The sequence below is a fragment of the Puma concolor genome, chromosome B2 (assembly GCF_028749965.1).
Source record: "Puma concolor isolate L17-30 chromosome B2, mPumCon1.1.hap2, whole genome shotgun sequence".
Lineage (NCBI taxonomy): Eukaryota > Metazoa > Chordata > Mammalia > Carnivora > Felidae > Puma > Puma concolor.
Genome location: NC_141671.1, coordinates 40,369,102 through 40,393,174, shown reverse-complemented (window position 1 = coordinate 40,393,174; position 24,073 = coordinate 40,369,102). Strand labels below are relative to the sequence as shown.

Sequence of the window (24,073 nt, the reverse complement as noted above, 5' to 3'; positions counted from 1 at the left end):
CGAGAAGGACTGTTCTGACCAGCCAGGAACCTGGCAGAGAGGGGGAGGGGCAGGGCACCGCCAGAAACGCTTTATGAGAGGGCTTGCGTGAATGAGTGTGAGTTTACACGAATCTCCTTGTGAATGTGTTTTGGAGAAAACTGTGTGTGTGTGTGTGTGTGTGTGTGTGTGTGTGTGTGTGTGTGTGTTTAGGAACCAAGGTGCCCTGCCCTAGCCCCAAGCCCCTGCCCCTGGGTCTCTAAGCCCAGGGAATCCCAGGGAGTCTGTAGCTCAGGGTCCAGAAAATTCACCCCAGCCCCCTCGATGGATCCCCTGCTTCAGACTAGGGGGCACCCCCGTCAGCCAGTTTCCGGGAGGGGGTTGAAGACGGTGGGGAGTCTTCTGACCCCAAGAGCCGTCCCCGGGCTGGGGGGGGGGGGGTGGGCCCAGACTGGGTGGAGCAGCCACACCTGCCCGAAGTTTCGGAGAATAGGGCGTAAACAGCAACCAGCGCCGCCCTCGCCCTCAGTAAGACTCTGCGGGGCCCCACGGTCTGCGGATCACAGTGGGTCCTACAACTTCCTCACTTCCCTAAATGGGCAACTGCGCTTTCAGAACGCCAGGTCCTTCCCTGGCAGACCTAAGTGGCACGTCCTGCAGCGGCCTGGGGCCCTAACCCTGGAGCGGGGGGTGTCCCTGGCCCCCTATTGGCCTGTGACTGTCCCCAACTGTATGGAGCCATGGCTCCCGCATTCCTGCTGCTGCTGCTGCTGCTACTGTGGCTCCAGGGCCCTGTCTCAGGTGAGAGAACCAGAGGGCAGGAGAGCTGGCTTGGGGAGGGGGGGGGGGCGGGGCGGGGAGAGAGTGGCCTTTTCCTAGACCCTCCCGGCTTTCATGCTTTGTGGGGTTGGAGGAGGAGAAGGATGGGGCTGGCCTAGAGGCTCCTGACCAGAGAACGGTGAGAAGGTTGCATCCCTGTATTTGGCCCCAGGCAAAGCTACCACAGGCCTCACAAACTAAGATAAAGCTCCAGACCCTCTCTGGTTGGGCCCCTTCATCTGCCAGGCCTGCTCAGGACCTCTGACCGTGGACACTCAGTTTCCTCACACAGAAAGCCTCCCTCCCCTGTTGGGAAAGGGCTGTTTGGTTCTTACAAGAATCATTGCACCACGTGTGTGTGCGCTTTAACTCCCTCAGTTGTTTGTGCCACTACCCCCTGTCCCCCTCCCCCTGTCCTGAGCGGAAGCGATTTCTGAAGGCCTCGCCCACCCCACAAAATGCTCCTTGAGGGGGCCTCACCCATTCCTGCCTCCCTTATTGCCATGGCAACCAAGTTACCATTTCCTGTTCAGTTCTGGTGACTGCCTGTGGGAGGGGTGGAAGGTGGGCTCAAATGGGCTCCAGCACCCTGGAGACCCTTTCCAAGGGCACCCCACCCATGCACCTCCCCTAGGGAGCCTCCTCCTTCTGCTCCTGTGCGGAGCAATCTTGGGGTCCCCCAAACCTCCCTCTCCCCAAATAATTTAGTTTGGTCATTCCTTTCACTTTGTGCAGGGCAAAGTGATGCTTAGAGAGGGTGTTACCTTACCCTGAGCCTCAGCTCTCCTGTAGCTGGGTTGGAAACAGGCAGATGTCTCAAACCTGTGCTGGGTCCTTGGCTATCACAGCTCTGGGCTCTACTGGAGAAGTCTGGAGCGACCTGCATTTTAGAAACGGAAGCACGTGGTGCACTGGCTACGTTCCAGGCACTATCAATGGTAGAACCAGGGTTTTAACCCATATTTTTTTTATTCTTATATTTTATTATTATTATTTTATTTTAAGAGAGAGAGAGGGAGGGAAGGGGCAGAGAGAGAGGGAGAGAGAGGATCCCAAGCAGGCTCCGTGCTGTCAGCACAGAGCCCCACAAGGGGTTCGATCCCACGAACCCTGAGATCATGACCTGAGCCGAAATCTAGAGTCGGACGCTTAACCTACTGAGCCGCCCAAGCGCCCACCCATATATTTTTAGACTCTAAAATGTGTGCTCTCTACTCTGTCCTGCTGGGGAGAAACGTGTGTATGTGTGCAGAAGGCTCTGGGGGTGTGAAAGGAGTAAGTACTGAGCTTACCTTGGGCAGAGGGGTGGAGGGAGCGCACCACAGCTTTCTCTCTCTCCCTGTCCCCTGATTGCCCACCCCCACTTCTAGTTCCACTCTCTTCCTGCCAGGCTGTGGATTGTGAAATGCACGGACCACATCTTGTTTCTAGGCCGAGACTGTAACATGCTGTAGACGAACAGTGAATTCTTTGGTTTGCACCCCACTGAGAATTGAGATGCATGTTTGGGCATTTGTAATCTATGGATTTTATGCAACTAGAACGTTTTAAAATGAAATACCACGTGAAAGGAACTAAGACAACTTGCTATTTAGAAGATAACTAAAACGAACTTCTTGGTGAATCATTTTTACTCTGAATTTTTTCAAATGCAGGACTTTCTTATCTACCTGAGTTGCTTGTGTTCTGGAATTTTATAACTTAGTGACTTCTGTTTGCGTCTGTGCATCTGTCTCGCTGTGCAACTGTGTCAGTGCCTCTGTCTCAAAGACGTGGGTCTTTCCCACAAGACCCTGCAAATGCGGTTGTTACCTTCCCATTGGGCTAGAAAATACCATGAAGAAAGGGGCTGTGTCAGTTGGAGCTCCCTGAGTGTAAGGGCTGAGTTTCTTCCATTAGTCTGGGGGTCCCTGAGGGCTTTGCCTGTGTCTCCACCATCAGACTGGGACTTCCCTGAGGGCTAGTCCTATATCTTTTGCACCATTCTAGGACTCCCCAGGGGCCCACAACTATTGTCTTCCTCCCCAGTTTGGGAACTCCCAGAGGGCAGGGCTAATGTCTACTCCAACTGACTGGAAGCTTCGTGAGGGAGTGGCTTGTGTCTCCCCTCTCAGACTGGGAGCTAGCTGTTGGCTATACCCGTGCATCTCCCCTATCTGACTGGGGGAGCCCTTTCAGCGTAGGACTGTGTCTCTCCCCACAACTGTGAGTTCCAGGCAATATCCACCTCCTCTCCCTTCACCTCGACCTTCAAGAGGCCTCCTTCCCCGCCTCTGGCCAGACCTTGCTCACCAGTAGTGTCTCCCCAGGTGTCCCTGCCGAGAACGTGTACACTAAAGTGCAGCACCTTGAAGGGGAGACTCTGTCTGTGCAGTGCTCCTACAAGAGCCGCAAAAACCACGTGGAGGGCAAGGTATGGTGCAAAATCAGGAGGAAGAAGTGCGAGCCTGGATTCACCAGGGTCTGGACGCAGGGGCCACGCTACCTGCTGCAGGATGACGCCAAGGCCAAGGTAGTCAAGATCACCATGGCGGCCCTCAGGCGCCAGGACTCGGGCCGGTACTGGTGCATGCGCAACAGCTCGGGGACCCTGTACCCTCTGACGGGCTTCCTTCTGGAGGTGTCTCCAGGTGAGCCGGCCCGCCAGGGCACGGGAGGGTTGAGGGTGTCCTCCCTGCCCCAGTCTCCATTCGCAGCAGATATAGTAAGAATAATAATCCATCCGTGGGCCTGGGGTGCCGCAGGGTTTTCGCAATTTTTACTGACATCTTCATGGGCGTTATTGTCCCCATTTTACCGATGAAGAAAATGAGACCTAAAAAGCCCTCTGTGGATCTCACCTTGTCCAGGGTCACAGAGCTAGCAGGTGGCAGAGACAGGATTCATACTTAGGGTGCTGTGTGCTTTGTTTTTATTCCATCTTCTGTTAAATATATATTCACTGCGTCCCTAGCTATGTGCCAGGGACTGTTCTAGGCTCTGAGGATAGAGGGGTGAGCAAAAGCAGACACAGCCCTGCCCTAGGAGAGACGACAGGCAGTCGCACATCATCAGACAAATAATTGTAGGTAACCATAAACGTTCTTAAGAAAATAAAGCAGGTCAGTGTTTTATTCAGTAATTCAGTGGCGGAGGGAGCCACTGAGGTGCTGGAGACCAGAGAGGACTCTCCTGAGCAGATGACATCAAGCAGAGCCCAGCGTGATGAGAGCTTTTTAGCCCTGTTGAAATATGGGTCCTTCAGAGGGTATTCTAGGTGCATGTGCAAAGGCCCTGAGGTGACAAGGAGCTGGGCCTGTATAAGGCAGGCCTGTGTGGCTGGTCCATATTGAGTGTGGGGCAGAGTGGCAGGAGATGAGGCTGGAGAGTCAAACAGCAGCTCTAAAGTCTCTGATGTGGAGTTTGAGTTTTATTCCAAGTAGAATAGGAAGCTATTGGAGAATTTAGAGGGGTGTGTTGTGGCTTGTCTTTAAGAGCCTAATGGCTGTTTTGTGGAGGATGGATTGTGGAAGAGGGTAAGAGATGGGCACAGAGACCCCTGTTGGGTGTTCTGGCTGAGAATGACAGTGTCTTAGAGTAGGATGTGGGCCCTGGAGGCGGGGAGAAGTGGAGGGGCTCAAATCTATGATGTTCAGACCTCCTGCCCCCCACCCTGTACACTCTGGAGGCAAGACAGGATCTGCTCGTGTGGGAGTTGAGCGAAAGGGACGAATCAGGAGTGACCCTAAGGCTTTCTGTTCCATCAGCGAGGTGCATGACGGTACCATTTATTGAGTAGGGCGAATCTGGAGAGGAGCTGGTTTGGAGGAGAAATACCAAGAGCTGTATTTTGTCCTGTTAAGTTTGAGATGCCTCCTGGAGCCCCAAGTGGGCAGCAGATGTGCAGCCTGGAGCTCAGGTGAGAGGTCAGAGCTGGGGATATACTTGGAAGTATCTCCATGAAGATAGTTTAAAGTCTAGGGGATTCGAGAAATCTATACAGACAGAAAGCAGATTGGTGGTTGTTTAGGGCGGGGGGGGGGGGACAAAATGAGGAGGTAGAGGAGTCACAGCTAAAAGGTGAGGAGATGATGCAAATATTCTAACACTGGCTGTGGTGATGGTTGCGGGACTCTGAATATACTAAAGACCATTGAATTTGGTGCTGTAAATGGGCGCAGTATGTGGGATGTGACTGGTGTCACAATGAAGCTGTAAAAAAAATCAAGGGAATGTAGGGGCGCCCGGGTGGCTCAGTCGGTTGAGCGTCCAACTTCGGCTCAGGTCATGATTTTGCAGTTCGTGAGTTTGAGCCCCACGTTGGGCTCTGTGCTGACAGCTCGGAGCCTGGAGGCTGCTTCGGATTCTGTGTCTCCCTCTCTCTCTGCCCCTTCCCCACTCATGCCCTGTCTCTCTCTGTCTCTCAAAAATGAATAAACGTTAAAAAAATTTAAAAAAAAATCAAGGGAATGTAAAAGCTCTCCCTTGAGTGTCGAAAAGGAGAGTTAGGGCCAAGCCCCGAGGTCCCCCCCTAAATTTATACGATAGGAAACGGCGAGGAACCAGCAAGAAAATCTGAAAAAAAAGCAGCCAGTGATGATGAAATTTGTTATCCGCCCTTCCGCATTCTCCTGATCCCTCTGTATCTCCCTTTTCTGTGGGACTGAGCCGGGGCAACTACTGTCTCTGAGATGTGGAGCCAAATCTCGATCCCCCCTCTCCAGTTCTGCCTTTGCAGGGATACAAACACGGAATGGTTTCGCTTTTCTCTGTGCGCACCCCCTCCCCTTGTCAGATCTCGCGTTCCACCTCTTAAAGGCCGTTTGGGGAGATTCCGACTTTGCAGACCTTTTCGGTTATCAGGAAAACAGAAAAATCCACAGCCCGTTTAAAAACTCTAATCTTCTAGCAATATATGCCCCTCCACTCCTTCCTGAAGACCAAGCCACCTGGAGTGGGGAAGGGGGTAGCCTGCTGCCTAACTCCCTCTCCTTCGTCTCGGCAGGTAGGGAAGGTGGGGTTCTTGGCAGTCCGCTCTCCCTGCCATCCCCTGCCAACCCCCTGGTGCACCGAGGCAGGGGCAGAGGCAGGGGAGTGGTAGTGTGTCTTCACTGCCCGCTGTAGGAGTTCTCTCTCCGTGTCGGATGTCACTCTTTTGTACCCAGCCCTTTGTGGGATCCTCTGTGAGGTGGGTGTCCAGATGCTGGCCCTCCCAAGGCACCTACGCGTGAGTTCTCTGGAGGGTCTTTGGGGGTGTCCCCACTGCTGTGTAGGGTGATGGTGGAGATCTGGCTCCAGGTCAGCCTCTTCCCCTATCCCCACTCTCACCAATGTTGCTTGTTCGGGGGTCCCTTGCCCAGAAAGATGGGCACCTTCCATGGTGGCCATTTGGCCCTTTGAAATGTGTCCGTGTGATGCACAGTCATGTCATGTGGCAGCCCATGGCAGCCCTCTCTCTCCCCAATGTTTCTCTCCAGTTCCCTTGTTCTCTGCGGATATAGTTTCCACATTGCCCCAGATGGGACCTGGAGCCTCCTGCAACCCCCTCCTCTTCCACCACCCAAACGCCAACCTTCTCGAAAATGGGATGTAAAAGGCTGAGGTGATGGGTGAGGGTAGCAGGTGTCTCTTCGTAAGCCCCTGAGAAGGGCATTTGACTCTGCTGCTTGAGGTGTTCTGTGGAATTTGGGCCTTTAGTGCTTCCCTGTGTTTTGTTTTTTAAGTTTGTTTGCTTATTTTGAGAGAGACAGAGACTGTGCCAGTGGGGGAGGGGCAGAGAGAGAGAGAGAGGGAGAGAGAATTCCAAGTAGGTTCCACTTTGCCAGCGCAGAGCCCAACACGGGGCTTGAACTCACGAATCTTTGAGATCGTGACCTGAGCTGAAATCAAGAATCTGACGCCCAACTGATGCCCAGTTGCTTCCCTGACTTCAGTCCCTGGGCCCTACTTGCCAACTATGGAGCACCTGGAAAAGTCCCTGTTCAACATCATAGTGAAGAAGTCTCTTTGGCCCACAGGAATGAGGAGGGTTGGAAGTGACTGGAGAGATGGGGGCGGGGAGGAGAGTGTCCTCTGGGCCCAGGTGGCCCGACAGGGCAGGCTAAAGAAACAGAAAGTCTCTTCCTTCTCCCTGACCAACAGCTGGTCACTCAGCAGAGCAGAGCCCTGGGTACAAGACCCAGGAGGGGAGACGGGGATCCGCTCCCGTCAGCGAGACCCCCTCCTGATCTAACGTTCCTCCCTCTCTGGCCCCTTAGCCTCCGCCATCAAGAGAAGCACTCCTCTTCCACAGCTGGCCAGTATCCTCCAGAGTGGAACTGTCGTCACCGAGGGCCCAGCCCCCACCTCAGGCCCCGATGCCCCTTTCACCACCAGTGTGACAGTGCTCACACCTGGTCTCTTCACCATGACCAGACTCGTGCCCTCCGCTGCCTCAGGGTCCATCAGACTGACCTCCATGACAGGCTACAGCTTCACCAGCGCTGGCTCCTCTACCATGGGGCCCGGGAGGACCATGGGGTCCCAGACCGTGACTGTGCCCCCCAGCGATGCCGGAGCCTCCTCTGCCGGCCCAGTGTCTGTGTCTACCGGGGCTGGGCCCCCGCGTGCCAGATCACCCACCACGGGAACGTGCCATACCAGTGGGTCTCTCATCAACAAATTATCCCCTGACAGGTACCCGGGGGTCGTGGGGCTGAATGACGTTTGACCGGATATGGCGGCCGTTCTTGGGGCCTCCACTTAGAGCCGACCTTCCCTTTCAGGAGGCCCGTCTGGCCTGCTGCTGAATGGCGGGTGGGTAGGACGCCAGAAGCTGGGAAGGAGTGGTGCCATCCATACGGGCTGGCAGTGGGAAGTGAGGGCTGAGGAGGGGTCAGCCTAAGAGCCTGTGGATGAAGAGGAGAAGGTAGGGGCAGGACAAGGATGGGCCTCGGGAGTAGGAAGTGGGAAATGGGGGATGCTTTAAATTGGGTTCCCCCGGAAGCCACCTCTGGGACCAGGAATGCTGGAAAGAGCGCGGGGAAATGAGACAGGGAGCCCGTAGAGAACCTAATCAAGCCACCACCACTGTGGGCAGCGGAGCTCAGCCCATGGGGTGGGCTCTGGGGCCCTGCGTCAGACGCCCACCTGAAGGGCAAGAGAGCTGTGGTATTAATACACCTACTCCCACTGGGCATTGATAGAGGGCTGCCTGTCCTGGGTGGGAGAGAGGGCTCCAGTAACAAGAGAAAGTCCTCAGGCCAAAAAATATTTGAATGGAGGTGCCGAGGGCTGGTGCACACGGAGTGCTACAGGCAAGGGGTTACAGGCTGTGCGCCTCCCGCATCAGCTGCAGAGGACAGCAGAAGGAAGGGCCACCACGAGAGGCTCCCACTGTGAGGACAGCAAGACTCTCAGTCTCCTCTGTCACAAATGGGGGTCCCTTAAGAGTCCTTGTCCTCAGCAGTGAGCGGATTTGGGGAAACAGTGGAGGAGATACTCCCCTCCACCTGGGACTCTTCCCCTGACCCCCAAGCTCCTCACTTCCTCCTGCCACAGCTGGGTTCCCAAGGAAGGGAGCCCATCACCCCAGCCAAGGCCTGTGAGGATTTCTCCAGGTCTGGCTCCTCTCCTGCGGCACGCAGGAAGACATGGGTCTGGGAGGAGGGAGCCGGGTGCTCACCTCCTCCCCGCTCTGTCCTGTCCCCTCAGGCACCAGGATTCATATCCCATTGTGCTCCTGGGGGTGCTGACCTTCCTCCCAGTGCCTGTGATGTTGATCGTGGTCTATGGGTTCTGGAAGAAGAGACACATGGGGAGTGAGTACAGCCCACCCTCCCAGCCTCCTGAGGGCAGAGCAATGGGGCTTGACACGCTTTCCAAAGCGCCCGCCTGCACTCCATTCCCAGGCGGTGTGTCCTCACCTTTGTTGGCCAGAAGGACTGCTTGGCACCCAGGGGAGGGAGGAGGGTGGGTGAACAGGAAAGGTGCCGCATGACCCTCCCGGGGCCGACCCAGCAGAAAGTGGAGGGCAGAGCCAGAAGGAGGGATGGACTGGCCCAGGAGGGTGGGGGGAGGGGAGCACCGGAGCCCTGCCCTTCATCTCTGTCCTTGTCCTCCCAGGCTACAGGGTGTGCGACAATCCTGCTAGAGCCTGGAGGGACCCACTTGGAAGCCCGGAGCCTCCGTGGAAGCCTGCTTGGTCCGAGGCCACTTAACTATGGAGTAGGAAAGCTGTTCCTGGAGGGGCCCTAGGAGGCCAGGGGAGGATTAAGATGGGGACCTGTGTGAACTGGAGCCAGACCGATGCTGGACTCAGGCCCCCCCCTCCCCCCCTGCAGAACCAGAGGCTGCTCTTGGCCCGCTCAGACCCCTTGGGCTGCCAAGAACCTGAGAACGCTCAGAATGGAGGGCACCAGGCCGAAAACCGCAGGGCAAGCCACCGAGGGGATCCTGAGTCCCAGGCCCCCACTGGGTGGCAGAGAAGCCTTGTAGAGAGCTCAGGAGCCCCTTGTATGCAGCAGAGGGGAGCAGACGGGTGGGCTGCTGCTCTCTCCCCATCCCGAACCCTGTGCCCTCAGCCACCTTCTGCTCCCCTCAAGCTTCCCCACGTGCTTGGGGAGGAGAGAGTCTCAGAGGCAGCTGGTGTCTTAGGGGCCCCGCCCTAGAGGAGAAGAAGGAACAGTGACCAAGAGTTGGAGATCCACAGGGGTTTGGCAGCAGGGGACCCCAGAGCGGCCTAAGCCCCCCACCCTTGGGGCCCCGCGCCCTCTGATGGGCCTCTGGATATGCCCTGCCTTGACTGCAGTGCCTGTCCCTGAAGTCCTGGGAGCCAGCCAGCAGAGGCCACCAACCCACTGTGGCCTGTCACCCATTGGCAGGCCCTCTAGGGACAGTTGTGACCAGGCCGCCCAGAGCCCCTTGGCTGCAGGACCAGCCTGTCCCCGGACGGGGGCTGTACTCAGGGCTCTTCCCCTCGGTTCCCAGCTGCAGGCCTGAGCTCTCACAGAAGGCGGAGGGCCCTCCAAAGTCCACCGCAGGGGAGGCCATGGCTCAGAAAAGGGTGGATCGCCCACCCGCCCCCAAGGACTCATTGTCCCCTGGGAAGAGAGGAGCCACGTGGGACCCAGCAAGGACAGCCTGGAGCTGAGCACAGCCTGGAGGAACGCCTGGGGCTGGAGGAGGGCAGGAAGTCTGGCCTCTGCTTCACTGGCCTCTGCTCAGACTTGGCCTCGCCTGCCGTGAAGGCTGGAGAGTATGGGCTGGATTCCTCCCCTGGAGCAGGGGCCCTACTAGTCTGGAGCAACTGGAATAAGCACCTAGGGATCAATGTGGCATTTCCACTCTCCCCCTGGAGCAGGGCCCTCCCAGGAGGGACAGCAGATGTCATTGTCAGGAGAGTGACACGGCCAGGGTCTTGATGGGTGGCTGGGGGGCCACCCAGAATGGGGGTGGGGCGACAGGAAGGGACAGAAGGTAATCCTGGAGGACCGCAGGGAAGAGGCATCTCTTTCCTGCATCCAGAAGGGGGCACTAGAGGAGGGACTCAGATTGAGGAACCCACAAGCCCGGTGTCAGGTCATACACACACGCGCGCACCCAGAGTGATCTCGGTCCTCTCTATCAGGAGGGCGTGCCCACGACCTTGGTGTGCAACTAGGAGGGGGTTCATTTCTCTGGGGAACACAGCTCCCCCAGAGCCCCACTCCATTCAAGATCCTGCAACAGCACACTTACAGCCCCGCCTGTGGGAGAGCCACAGAGGGCTCAGGACAGGGACTGGGGGATGCCCCCTGTCACTGTGTGACCCTGTGCAAGTAACTAACCCTATCAGACCTCATTGTCCTCTGTTGTGAAAGAGGACACTAACTCTACCTCCCAAGACTGCTTTCAAGGATCAAGTAGAGTGACAGGAACCTCTTACCACCGAGTAAATGCCTCCTGATTGCTCGTCCCCAAGCTCTTCTCCAGCTCTAGCGTATGCTTTGTCCACACTAAAGCCCTCTGGGCCCTATTTCTCTGTTGTGCCCTAAATTGAAAGGGGCTAGGAAGGGCAGAGGGACACACGGGCAGGCCTCAGGCGGTGGGTGCTGGACCTAGGCAGAGGCCTTTGGCTGTGCCCTGATGTCAGGGTAGCTGTTAGGGGACCCCCCCCATCCCTGTTTGCTGAGGATGAGGGGCTCCCGGAATTGGGTGAGCCTGTACCAGGTGCCCACCCTTGGAGCCTGCTCCCACGTGAACTCCCCAGGAAGGATACAGGATACTGGGAAAGGAATACAGAGCCCCCGCCCCGGGTCTCCAGCCCCGCTGGGGCCTGGGTGGCCTCTTTGGACCTCCAGTGCTCTGGGACATTTTCCTGAAAGCCCCAGCCTTTCATTTTTCTCCTTGTCCTTACCCTTTTTCCCCTGGAGCTGCAGGAGGATCCAGATCCTCAGGAGATCCTGGGCAGGGGGTGCATGGGGGTGGGGGTGGGTATCACACAGGCTGCTGCTGCTGCTGTTAGTGGCTAAGGCAACAAAGCTTCCTGAGCAATTGACTGTGATGACAGGACACGCTGTGGAGGGCTTCCTGTCGTGACCAAGGGCTGGGACACGTAAAGAAAACCCAGCTCGGGGGGATGTCTGCTCTGCGGAACATAGAAGACACATCTGTCACCGTGGGACACACGCGCTCCCACTGGAAGTCCAGCAAGCAAGCCTCAAGTTCACGGTCCTCCCAGGTGGCTGCAAAAGGTTTCTCAGTCTGCATGAAACTGAGTCGGTGTATCGTCCTCCTTCAGGCTGATGGACTTGTTACCCCAGGGCTGGGAATAGGGAGAGTGGAAGGCCTCCTCTGCCCGCCCCTCCCCCCAGGGGGCTGCCTCAGCTGCAGAGAGAGGCCTCACCAAGGGCAGTCCCCCTCCCAGGGTGGCCCGTCACCCCTGACCGGCTGTCACAGGCTCCAAAGCCCCGGCATCTCCTTGCCACCCTGGAGAGCATCCTGTCTTCAGATCTCTGCAGGCCTGAGCTTCCTGTTGACCTGTCCTTCTCTTCCCGGCTTGGTCCCCGGGCATGTTAGGCCTCCCGTGCTAACCTCCACCTCAGAATCTGTGCCCCCACAAACCCGACCTGCCACACTGCATTTTTACAAGGTGTCCTCCTTTCTTCGTTGTTTATTAACTATACACAGCCTGTGGTGATTGTTTTTCCGTGGCTCTTCTAATGACAATTATTCTTAAAAACGTGCTTGATTACTGTGGTCTTTGGACAAATGCTTGGGGAGTGATTATGGCAGGCTGGGAGCTGGGGACATGGGGTGACTGGGGTGGGGAAACTCCCCTCCAGCCTCCCCGATCCTCTTCCCCCCCCTGCCAGTTATGCTCCCCCGCTTCATTCTTTCCCACCCTTGCCAGAATATTCCCTGATTCCCTGCACCTCTTCCTGGAAATGACTCTCCCTCTCTCTTCTCCTCTGCCCCTCCAGTCCCCACACAACCCCCCCCAGCTCCCAGGCAGGCCTGGACAAGAAGGCTCAGACCACTGGGCACCTCCAAAGGTCCCCTAACTGGGTCACTCCCCGTCAGCCACTGCTTTACCGGGTGGGGAGGAGGTAGCTGAGGGCTGGGAGGAAGTGGTCAGCTAGAGGGGAGAAAGAAAGGAGAAATAGGTTCTGCTTTCACCAGAGTTTCTTCCTGGGCTTCCACAGCTTTCTACATCCCAACCCCAGTGTGACAAGGAGGAAGAGGCTGAGCACAAGAGAGCCACAGCAGTAGCCGCAGAGTCTCCTGGAGCCTCAGTCCAGTCTCGGGGTTGTCGCCTTTCGGGGCTCACGTGTAGCACCTGCAGCGGGAAGGTCCCCTCCTCCCAGGCCTCCTACTGCCCCGTTGGAGCACGCTTCTTCCCCCGGACCAGCGAGGGTGGCTGTGCTGAATCCCCACCCCTGTCCCCCAGCCAGAAGCTCCCTGTCCTCGGGACTTCCCTCTCCCACCCCGGCTCAAGAAGAGGGCCCATGGCCGGGGGGGGCACACACCTGCTGCTATCTGTCCTTCTGATGCTCCTGGCATCATCAGGTGATGAGGACCAAGGGAGGGAACAGGGCAAGAGGAGGGGGAGGTGGCCGGGTGAGGCAGGCCAGAAGGGGACAGGGGCGGGGTGGGGCTGTGGCCTGAGGCTGCCTCTGGGGCCCTTTCTGCAGAGGAAGGCACCTATCTCCTGGCCCCGCAGTGGCAGATGAACTGCTCCCCGACCTGAGTTTCTTTTCAGGCTCCTGGGAACAGAAGTCACCGTTGCTGCACAAACGGGAAGGGGAGACGGTCTCCGTGAAGTGCATGTACCCGCCCCGGACAGGTTCAAACATGATGAGAGTCTGGTGCAGGGACATTTCAGCAGATACTTGTATCGTGTTAGCCTCCAACACCAGGCTCCCGAGAGTGTCCGGGGATCCTCGAAACTCTATTCAGGATTATTCCAGTTTAGGCTACTTCATCGTCACCATGACTGAGCTCAGGGTGAAAGACTCTGGATTTTATTCATGTGGATTCTACAAATCCTCAGAGATCTCTCTTCTCAGAAAATTCCGTCTGGTGGTATCTCGGGGTGAGTTCTTGCCCTTCTTCGTGTGGTCCTCAGCCTTCCTAAACCACAGGTGTTAGAGCTAGAGAAGACTCTAAAAGCATTTTCTTCTTGGCTCTCACAGCCGAAAACCAGTGCCCTTTGCCCAAGGTCACCGTGAATTAAAGGCAGAACCAGCAGAACTCAGACCTGCTGGCTCACTTGGTTCTTCCTTTCCCATCACATGTGTCTCTGAACAGTTTTGTTGCTACTAACAAGACTCGTCCGTTGATTTCTAATGACTGTAAGGCTCCCTCAAGTTTGACGAGACTGGCTGCTGACTGGGCCACTCCTGGGCATCCCCACCCCTGACCCTAACCCCTAACCTTCTCTCAAAGGGTTGTGCTTGAGTCCCAGGAAGCCAGTGGGGTTAACAAATGGCGGACAGGCAGGAGGCAGCCAGTCAGTGAGGCAGACGTGGGGCTTCGAGGGTGAGGTTGGGAGGTGCAGCGGCCGAGGGCTCAGAAGACATGGGTCCTCACCCTGGCCCTGCCCCTTATAGTCGAGAGACCATAAGCCTCAGGTGGGGAGCTTGGCGGTGCTCCCCATCTGAGGCCCCAGGTGTATTTCTTGAAAACCTCCGAGTGGTTGGGGCAACTGGGTGGCTCAGTCGGTTGAGTGTCCGACTTCAGCTCAGGTCATGATCTCATGGTTTGTGGGTTCGAGCCCCACGTCGGGCTCTGTGCTGTCGGCTCGGAGCCTGGAGCCTGCTTCAGATTCTGTGTCTCCCTCTCTTTCTGCCCCTTCCCCGCTCATGATCTGTCTCTCTCTGTCTCTCAAAAATGAATAAACGTTAAAAAAAATTAAAAAAAAAAAGCCAACCTCTGAGTGGCAAAGCCTGCCCGCCCTCCCCCCCCACCCCCACTGAGTTTCTCTGTGATGGCCGGAGCCTGAATGGCATCTTCCCAGAACCCTGCCCTCCTTCCAAGCCTGCTCAGCCATTCCGTGAGCTGGGCACCCAGAGGACGCAGGTCAGCTGCTTGGCCAGTCACTGCCTAAGCCGTGGCTCACCGCCCTCCCCCATGTAGGGCAGGGGCTGTGCTCTAGAAGGGGAATCAGAAACCTTGAGACCCACTCCTGTGCTGGAGGAGCCCACAGCGCCCTCCCACCCCAGGAAGGCAGATACATAGGTAAAGGGTTAGGAGGGTGGGTGGTGGGCGGCATAATGGAAGCATGTTGGGTGGCGGCCCAGTGGAAGGGAGAGACCAGGTTGGTGGAGAAAGCAGTGGTATGGATTCTCCTGGAGGACTCCCCAGAGGAGGTGATACCGCCTGGGCCTTACTGAAGGAGCAGGACCCCCAGACAAAAGTGGGGGCAGGTGGGAGGGAAGCATTATGGGTGGAGAGTACATGATATGTTCAAAGAACACAAAAAAGACTGTGGAATATAGCCAAGTGATAGTGTGGTCCTAATCTAAAGCCACTTGCACGGTGGCACTTCACTGTGAGGAAAACCCAAGAGAAATGGGTTCTGCTTTCACCAGAGTTTCTTCCTGGGCTTCCACAGCTTTCTACATCCACATCACTCAGAGTAACACCCCCACTTGGCCCAGAGCCCTGTGTGGGCCCATCCTCCCCAGGGCCACGGGCTAGAAGTGGGGAGCCCGCAATGCGGAGCAAACACATGGGAGTGCTCCTCTCGTGGTCGTGTCTTTCAGCTACAACCACGCCCACCACCACGAGCACCAGGAGCACCACAGCCTGGACCTCCGCCACCAGCCCTGTCACCGACAGGTACTGTCACCTGCCTCCCGGTCCTCTCTGTCCTCCACTTCCTCCCCCCCCCCATGGCCGACTGTGTGAAATGCCTCCAGCTACCGCATGCCCGTAGACGCCTGGCTCTCAGGGGGGCAGAATGCTTCAGGTCACTTGCTTCAGGCCTCTTGGAGCCTCAGTTTTGTCATCTGCAAAATGGGGCCAGTGGACATTCTCACCTTACAGCAGGGTTGCTTACCTCGGGCAAGGCTGACATTTGTTGCGAGGGGTGTCCCGGGCGGCAGCGTCCCTGGCCTCTGCCCATGGGACAGCAACAGCACAAACCTCCCTGAGACCACCCAGGTGTGGCAACCAAACCAAAATGTCTCCGGACACTGCCAAGTTTGCCTCGGGGCAGAACCACCGTCTTACGGAGTTGCCGTGAGGATTAAGTGGGATTGTGTCTGGCCCAGCGCCAGGCATGTGCCCAGAGCTTCTTCCTTGGCCTCTCCCCTCTTCCAGCCACAGGCGTCTGGGGGAAGGGGGCACTCTGTCGTTACTACAACCCCCGGCCTGATTTCTTCTCTACCCCTGCCTGACGGGCTCTAGGCCCCGACCCCTCGGGACTGACCTGATAGCCGCTCTTATTCCAGACTCCATCCTTCCTGCCGTCTCTCCACCCACCATCACTGCGATGGGAACCCGGGGCTCTCACAAACCATGGTTCCTTGCTTCAAGGCAGTATGTCCAGAAACCAGGTGGAGCTGGTCATGGAGCTGAGAGGTGTCCCTAAAGTGGCTGCCTCCGGGGCTTAGGGCTTCGACACTTGCCACCCTGGGGAGCCTGTTGTGGTGTAAGAAAGCCTGTCTTTGTGTTCTGCCTTCGACTTAAGACAAGCCCTATCCAGATGTGTTTATCATGTGGCAGAACTGTGGGTCACAGGAAACCAGTGTTCTCTGAGAGCTGAGTGCCTCTCACAGGCAGGCTGAGGTGACAGAGCCGGGACCAAGAATAGTTTAGGGGAGCAGGTTGGAGGGGTGAGTGCAGACCCTGCAACAGGGGCCCGGGGGCAAGTCAGGGGATAGCAGCCAGAAAAGGGAAAAGGAGCAAAGACAGCAGGCATTGGTACCATTCCCCTTTCACAGAGGAGGAAACGTAGCCCAGACGTGGCTAGATGTGCATGGCTTACGGGGCAGAGTCCTTGACCATGGGGCTGCCTCCTGGCCAGCTCAGCGGGAGGGGCTGTCACGACCACCACACGCGTGGGGAGAGGGATGGCTTCCCCGCAGAAGGTTGGCTCCCACTTTCCTCACCCTGCTGGCTGTTCCTTATTCCCAAGCTCCGAAAGCAATTGGCGTCTCATCATTCCCACCTCGACGGTGGCCGTCCTGCTGCTGCTGGTGCTCATGGTCCTCATGATCCTGTACTTCAAGAAAGCCCGAGGAAGTGCCGGGAAAGGTAAAGCCCAGAGCTGGCTCAGAGCAGACCACTGAGGGCGTGGCCATGATGTCCTCGTGCCCGCGAGCCGTGAGGACCAGGCTTATTGTGCCCATTCTACCACCAAGGAAATTGAGGCCCGCAAGACAAGGTGGCCAGGATCCCCTGGGTGCTCTTGCTTTGCAGAACAGCAGGCAGGATCATTCTCTTCAGAGGCTCAAGGTCAGCTTCCTCTAAGCCTAATTTGCCTAAAATTGGGCATTCTGCTATCATTTTGGGATCGTATAATTTGCCATCTTTTTATAGGTAAGGATTTACTTTTTTTTATTTTTTAAAAAAGCTTTATTTCTGTTGAGAGAGGGAAAGTGCAAGCAGGGGAAGGGGCAGAGAGAGAGAGGGAGACAGAGAGACTCTGCACTGACAGTGTGCAGCCTGACACAGGGCTCTGTCCCACAAACTGTGAGATTAAGACTTGAGCCAAAGTCAAGGGTTGAATGTTTAACTGACTGAGCCACCTATCGTTAAAGATTTTTAAGCAAATTTATCTAAAAACCTTTCTGGTCAACGGTATTGGTTTTTAATTGTCACTATTGTTTTTATTTATGTTTTCTTAATTTTCTTAATGTTTTATTTATTTTTGAGAGACAGAGAAGGGGGAGGGGCAGAGAGAGAGGGAGACACAGAATCCGAAGCAGGATCCAGGCTCTGAGCTGCCAGCACAGAGCCCGATTCAGGGCTCGAATCTGCGAGCCGGGAGATATGACCTGAGCCGAAGTCGGATGCTTAACCGACTGAGACACCCAGGCGCCCCTGGTTGCCACAGTTGTTTTTAAATTTTGTCTTCCTAAAAGCACAAGAAGGACTTTTTAATCTTCTGAGTTGTAAGTTTTTAGCATTAACCTTTGTGCAAGGCTTATCAGATTAGTGCCTTTCAATGATTCCTGCCTTAGTTTTTGTTGTTTGGTTTGTTTAGCATGTATGTGCTGTGTATTTATTAACCATATAATCCAGTGTTGTGTCTGTTGACAAAATTGAAATGTGGAAGCAAGTCAGGGTTATGCTGGGCCGTATTGATTTTAATTTTTCAAGCTATCAAAATCCTAACGTAGTAATGGATTGTAAAATTAAAAAAAAGTTTTCTTATGTTTGTTTTATTTTTGACAGAGAGAGAGACAGAGGGGGGCAGGGGCAGAGAGAGAGGGAAACACAGAATCTGAAGCAGGTTCCAGGTTCCAAGCTGTCAGCGCAGAGCCCGACGTGGGGCTCGAACTCACAGACTGTGAGATCATGACCTGAGCTGAAGTCGGACGCTTAACCGACTGAGCCACCCAGGTGCCCCGGATTGTAAAATTTTCTATCCGTACTTTTCAAACTGTGCAAAGCCAATTTAGTGGGTCACAATACTATTTCCATAAAACAAAATAAAAAGGTAAAATGTCACAGTGGTTTGTACACTCTGGAAGGACAATGTTTTTTCATTGGACTTTTAGGGGTGGGGGGGGCGCATGTATGCGTAGGAGTGTGAGTGTGTGTATTCGTATGTGCCGGAATAAGAGAAAATATTTCTCATTGTGGCTCCTGGCCCAAAAATTTGAAAGACGTTATAGATAACTTCCCCAGCAAATAGATTATACTTAAATTGATGTTTCAGTTTGGAACTTTCAGTGACTTGAGTTGATTAAGCTTACCAGTTTTATGCAAATGAGCCACAGGCCGCCAGCTTGATTTGCTCCTTATCACTAATCTCTGCTCCCTGGACACTCCTCTGCACTGGCCAGGGCCTGCGACCCTACTGTGACCTCCCTGCAACGTCCTGGGCAGGGTGGGATTTCCGGGCCGGGGCCCCAGCCCCTCCCCTGCCAGGGTCCCCTCTGCCCAGAGGGGGCCTCCATCACCTCTGCCTTCGCAGGAGACTGGAGCCTAGGGAGCGGTCCCTGCCCCAAACTGGACTCTTTTCTTCACAGGTGAGGACAAACTCCACGTCTATGACAACATTTCAGTCCAGAGGGAAAAGACCACTGAACACCGGGAAGACTCCTCGTCAGGGCAGAGGCGATCTCAGGTTTCCCGGGTATCTTTGTTGTCAGTGTTACTGTCTTTTTTAGCTCCCCAGCTTGTGTTTACTTGTAGTTTCTGTTCAGTCTGGGCCTGGAATCACGTGTGACTCCTCATGTTGCCTCATCTGCACGTACCCATTGCCCCATATTTCCCAATTCAAACCTCTTCAAGAGAGAGAAGTTGACTGCTTCAGCTTTTGACCTTCACCCCCACAGGAGACAGCTATTAATGGGGGTCCATCCCATGGGTCCAGAGCCAGCCTATGGCGTGGCTTCCATCAGTCCAGTCGGCTAGGGGGAAGAGGGCCTCACGGCACAAGCATGGCTCCCTAAGTGCTCTCTCTTCGGGAGCTGAGGGCCGAGCTGTTGCCCTTGGGTAGGCGTGTCTTGTCTAAAGATCTGAGACTCTTAAAACCACAGAATCGCAGGATTGGGAGGATCTAAAGCCATCTGGTTCAACCCTCTGTAATGCTGGAATCAACTCTACAAATGGCACCCCTACCAAGTGCTGTTCTAGCTCAGCACTACTCAAACTTGAGTGTGCATAAAAGTCACCTGGAAAACGTGTTCAAACAGAACTTCTTGGGCCCCTCCCCCAGAGACCGATTTAATAGATCTTGGGTGGAACCTGAGATTTTAACAAGCTGCCAGGCAATGCCGGTCCATGGATCATACCCAACGTAGCCTTCCTTAGCCTATTCTTAAACATCGTCAGTGATGGCAACTCTGCTGGCTTCAGCTATTCCCAGAGGCTCTGCAAGGTCCATACTCTGTCCCACACCTTATCCCTGTCTCTGTTCTCCACCCAGCTCTGGGCAGCCTGGGGGCCACTGACCATTCCCAGCTATGATCTGTACAATGAACATCTATCTTCTTTGATTCCCAGGGCTCCAATCAACAGATGGGCTCTGACGAGGACTCTGGGGCCATTTGCTATGCTTCACTTACCCACCTGAACAACTTTGACCTTGACGACTCCATCTATGTCAACACCCACCCCAACCTGAGGCCCACGCCTGACCCCCTTCTGACTGTGGAATATGCCAGCATCTCTGGAAGCAGACCCCAGCCCTCCAACTTGACTGCCCTGGAGGGGGAAACTCAGGAGCTGAAGGCAGACTTCACTGGGCAGTGACCACTTAACAAGTACCTGTGAGGCGTGGGGTTGCCCTACCAGTGATATGGGGACTTTGGTGGGACAAAGATGGTCCCAAACCAGCAAAAGGTCATCCCTTCCTCCAAAGGAGGTGAGGAAGGGGGAGGAGAAGAAAGTCCTTGTCACTCCAGAGGAGAGAAGCTTTGAGTCTAAAGGCTGTGCTGGGCAGGCTCTGGGGCCCATAGAAGGGGTTTCTAGACACCTGCCTGCTCCCCTCCCCAGGGTCTAGGAGGAAGGCTATTAGAGCAAAGTCCAATTAGATAGGGTCTGGATCCCAGTGCCTCTGAGTGACCCAATGTTCGCCCCACTCTGTGACCCTCACTTCCTTCCTGACCAGGGGCTGTGAAACCCTGACACACTGTGCAAGTTCCTCTTTGGTGACTCTCCTCATGAAACCCCCCCCCCCTCCACCCCCAACTACCTCTCAGGGCTGCTAAGCCAGGCTGGAAAGTTCTTTTCCTCCACCAGAGCTCCTTCCTGACCTCCTGATTTTGATTCTCACAAATGACCCTGCCAGTATGTGGGCAGTGTCCTCCACTCAAGAGTCCCTCCTAACACTTGGCCTTGCTGGGCAGGGGTGGGAGGCATGAGAGCTTCTTTCCTTATAGTGGCCCCCGAAGCCACTGTAGGGAACTGACCTGGGCTCCCTCCCCTTCCATGGAAACCATCAACTACCTTGCTAGCTTCATCTCCAACAGAGCAGGCTGAGGGCCACCTCCTGCTTTGCCCAAGTACACTTCCACAGGGCTCTTATGGAGACATGGACCCTCTTTTATTCTGCACCTCCAAGGAGTGACTCTGGATCGTGGGAATTCTAAGCCATGGGGGCAAAGGGTGCTGTCCTACCATGTCATGGGAAAGATTTCTTGAATTGCCGATTCATTACTTCTCAAGGGTGACATTTAAAGATCATCAAATCCAACTGCCAGTGGGAGCCCAGATCCCTTCTGCAAAATTCCAGTGAGTCATACAGTGTCTGTCCCAATCTCTTAGAGGACAGGGGATTCACCGCTTATTGGTCAGTGTGAATGGTTTTGTCAGACAGGAACTTGTTTGCCATCAGTCACAGTGAGACATCAGCTTTGCCTCCAGGATGGGACCTGAGAGTGTGGCTGCTTCAGGGCCAGGAAGGGAGAGGGGTTGGAGAGGAAAAGGGGGGGTGGTCTGAGGTCTGGCAGGCTGGGGTGTGATGATGAGGTCTTCTTCAGGGAGGAAGGCAAAGTAATTCCTTGTCACTTGTGACATCCCAGGTTCTCAGTGTTGAGGATGTGGTTCTGTCCCGAGTCTGTGGCTGTTGGGGACATCTAGGAACAACCCCGAGTTGAAAGAGGTGGAGAACAGGATGTTCTGAGCATCACCTTGGCTCCTCAGGTCTCTTCCCTGCCCTTCCAGTGCTCCAGATTTGACTACCAGAGGCTGGGCACCTGCTGTATCCTGACCTCTCACCCTACCCGGCCTTGCTCTGAGAAGGCCATTAGCACTGACCTACGGCCTCATTAGACCTCTGGTCCTCTGTTGTGCTAGGCTCCTGACAGTACCTCTTGGTCTATATTTTAGTCTACATACCCACTGGGGGAGCCCATCTTCACCATGGTCTTCTCGACTCGGGTTTCCTGGCTATAACACCACGAGCCATCCCAGGGGTTAGGTTCCTCCCGCCACTGTCCAAAGCCAAAGGATTTACTCAGACTAGAACCCCTGGAGTTATAGGCATTACACAGTATTTATAGGGGCCTGCTGACCTCCAGCCACTGCTCAGGGGCGGTGATTAAGTCTAGTAAGCCAACAATTATGGAGTGTTTCTTATAGCCACATTCCTCTACATACCTTAATGGCTTAAACAACCTCATAAGGTAAATGCTTTCCCTTCATTTTAAAGATGGGGAAATTGAGACGCAGACAGTTCAGTAATTTCCCAAAGTCTTATAGCTAATAAATGGTGGATCCTAGACCTGAAATTTTAGCCACAGTGCTTTTGGGTCCCTGTTCCCATTGCATGTACGCATGCACGCACATGCACAGGGGGTAGACGTATGACAAAATAGTAACACCAAGCAATCATGACAAGAGCTGAAGAATGCTAATGGTGCTAGGAGAGGATGGGAAGCGTGACCTTTTCTGATAGAACTCCAGGAGCCAAGAGGGGATGGTAGGGCTGTGGCTGCTGTAGCTGGGGAGTTTGAGGAGAGGGATTCTTGATTAACCAGTGTCCCCAGATAAAAAGGCCTGGGTCCCTCCTGCCCACAGTGCCCCAGGGAGGGGACCACCCCTTCTGCCACCCAAGGCTCAGGCCCCACAGGAGAGAGATGCTCTTCGACCTTTGGGACACCAGCAGGCTTTAGGCACCATCCTCGGAGGGCCTGCCACCCACTGCCAGTTGGACCCTCCCTTCACCTTGCCCCCCACTATGCTCTTTATGCATGCCCCACAGTATGTCAATGTTTTGTTCATCGACTTGTCTGTTTTCTGTTTTGGTCAGTGTTTCAAGCCACTAAGGTTTGGGATAGTTTGTTACCAATAAACAATAAATAATCAAACTGAAGAACCAAGACAAAGTTGAAGAACAAATGGAAAAGGAGATGGTCTTACCTGACTGGAAACCAAGACTTAGTGTGATGTTCTCACAACCACAGTGTGATCCTAGACTAGAAAATCGACCAGGGCAACAGAATTGGGGGGTGAGAAGTGGGAACCTGATTTTCTGCCAGAGCAGGCATATGAAACAGGGGCAGAGGAGAGGAATATGCCATGGTCCGGGAGCAACCATCTATCCATATGGGGAAAATAGAAAATTAGATTCCCACCTATGTCTTACACAAGAATGAATTCCAGGTGGGTTACAAATCTCCATGTCAATAGCTGAGCAATAAAATGTTTAGACAAAAATGTAAGTGTTTTCATGACTTCAGGGTACAGGAATATTTCTTGAGCAAGACATCAAAAGCGCAAACCATAAAGGGGAAATGTGGTGTTTGACTATATTAAAATGAAAAACTCGAGTACAAAAAGAAGACACCAGAAATAAAGTGGGAGGAGAAGCCGCCGACAGGGAAATGGAATTTGCAATGCATATAACTGATAAAAGATTAGCAGCCAGGATTTAGAAATTAGTAAAAGGACACACCATTTTTAGTGGACAAATTATAGGTGAGAAGAAAATCACACCCAAGAAAATGAAAAACATAAGTAATGGTTAACTTCATGAGCAATCAAATAAATTCAAATCTCAACTAAAAACATTTCTACCCAGTATATTGGTTGGGGACTTCAAATATGTCTGTAATGCTTCATATGTAGATACAGAAATATAGGAACAGATATACGTATAGATTTAGATATATAGATACAGATATAGACATAGATATATAGATACATACCTCGTATTTTTTAATTCTGAGAGTTCATGATAATAATCACAGTCAAAAATCTAGTTCTGTGAATGAATTTAGGCACCCCAAATGGCCTTTTCTCTGTAACAATAAAACCACCAGGCAGGTGCTGTTATCAGGTTCCTATTACATCAGGAGGTTATGCAACATAGAACAATAGAAAAAAATGTAAGCATGGCAGGATATGTAAATTTTGGTGCTAAGTCTACTGTAAATTTTTTTTGATGTTTATTTTTGAGAGAGAGAGAGAGAGAGTGTGTGAGCGGGGGGAGGGGCAGACACAGAATCAGAAGCAGGCTCCAGGCTCTGAGCTGTCAGCACAGAGCCCCACATGGGGCTCGAACTCACGAACCGCGAGATCACGACTTGAGCTGAAGTGGGATGCTTAACTGAGCCACCCAGGTGCCTCAGTGAAATAAGTTCTTAATGTAAATTCTAAATCCCAGCACAGCTTCCCGAAGGTCAGAAACTTGGCTGGCCTTCTTTTTCTTAACCACTACTATCTCTTCTGCCTGAGCTTCTTTCTCCCTGGAATCTTTACAGATTTCTCAAAACAAGCCCCTTCTCCCACCCACTGCGGCGGTCATGCATGTAACAAATCCACAAGCGAGATTTGGTGAGGGTCCTTTCAAGGAGCTTCATTCAAGGAACCCCAGGCTAACACCAACAAAAAGTCATCACAACAATCTGAAGCTTTACTCTGTCCTTCAAGGAAATTCACGAGTCCTTACTTACCTTGCTGTCAACGGCTGGCATCTACAGGCTGGCTCACCTCCAAACCCTCAGCCAATCTCTCCTCAACCTAGGTTTCCTGGCCCTCCCCCTGCTGGTCATTAGTGTCTTCACTGAAGGAGTATGTCTCCTCAGCCAAAGACTCAGAAGTCAAGAAGCCGAGCCTGAGCCGGAGGAAAGAATGGATCCTCCAAATCTCTCTGGTCCCTGCTGTTTTAGGTCTTGTCTTCCAGGCTGAGATATTTGAGTTCGTGGGGAGGGTC

General features: G+C 54.1%; 2 protein-coding genes across 4 annotated transcripts; both read left to right on the top strand.

Annotated features, from left to right (window-relative positions):
* Positions 1-438: 438 nt before the first annotated feature.
* TREML2 (triggering receptor expressed on myeloid cells like 2) lies at positions 439-11,981 on the top strand. Of its 2 annotated transcripts, XM_086706802.1 has the most exons (5): positions 439-780; positions 3,108-3,428; positions 7,035-7,452; positions 8,470-8,576; positions 8,881-11,981. In XM_086706802.1, exons 1-5 carry the CDS (start codon positions 720-722, stop codon positions 8,973-8,975), a joined length of 1,002 nt encoding a protein of 333 aa, XP_086562928.1. In that variant the 5' UTR covers positions 439-719; the 3' UTR covers positions 8,976-11,981. The 2 variants fall into 2 exon arrangements, with proteins under 2 accessions (XP_086562928.1, XP_086562929.1); XM_086706803.1 differs by lacking the exon at positions 8,470-8,576 and having other exon boundaries at positions 440-780.
* On the top strand, positions 11,365-22,580 carry LOC112862815 (uncharacterized). Of its 2 annotated transcripts, none has more exons than XM_086706801.1 (7): positions 11,365-11,476; positions 12,441-12,804; positions 12,998-13,330; positions 15,003-15,078; positions 16,379-16,497; positions 18,441-18,538; positions 19,420-22,580. In XM_086706801.1, the coding sequence occupies exons 1-7, from the start codon at positions 11,375-11,377 to the stop codon at positions 19,666-19,668; spliced, it is 1,341 nt and encodes a 446-aa protein (XP_086562927.1). In that variant the 5' UTR covers positions 11,365-11,374; the 3' UTR covers positions 19,669-22,580. The 2 variants fall into 2 exon arrangements, with proteins under 2 accessions (XP_086562927.1, XP_025781827.2); XM_025926042.2 differs by having other exon boundaries at positions 18,441-18,547.
* Positions 22,581-24,073: the final 1,493 nt, after the last annotated feature.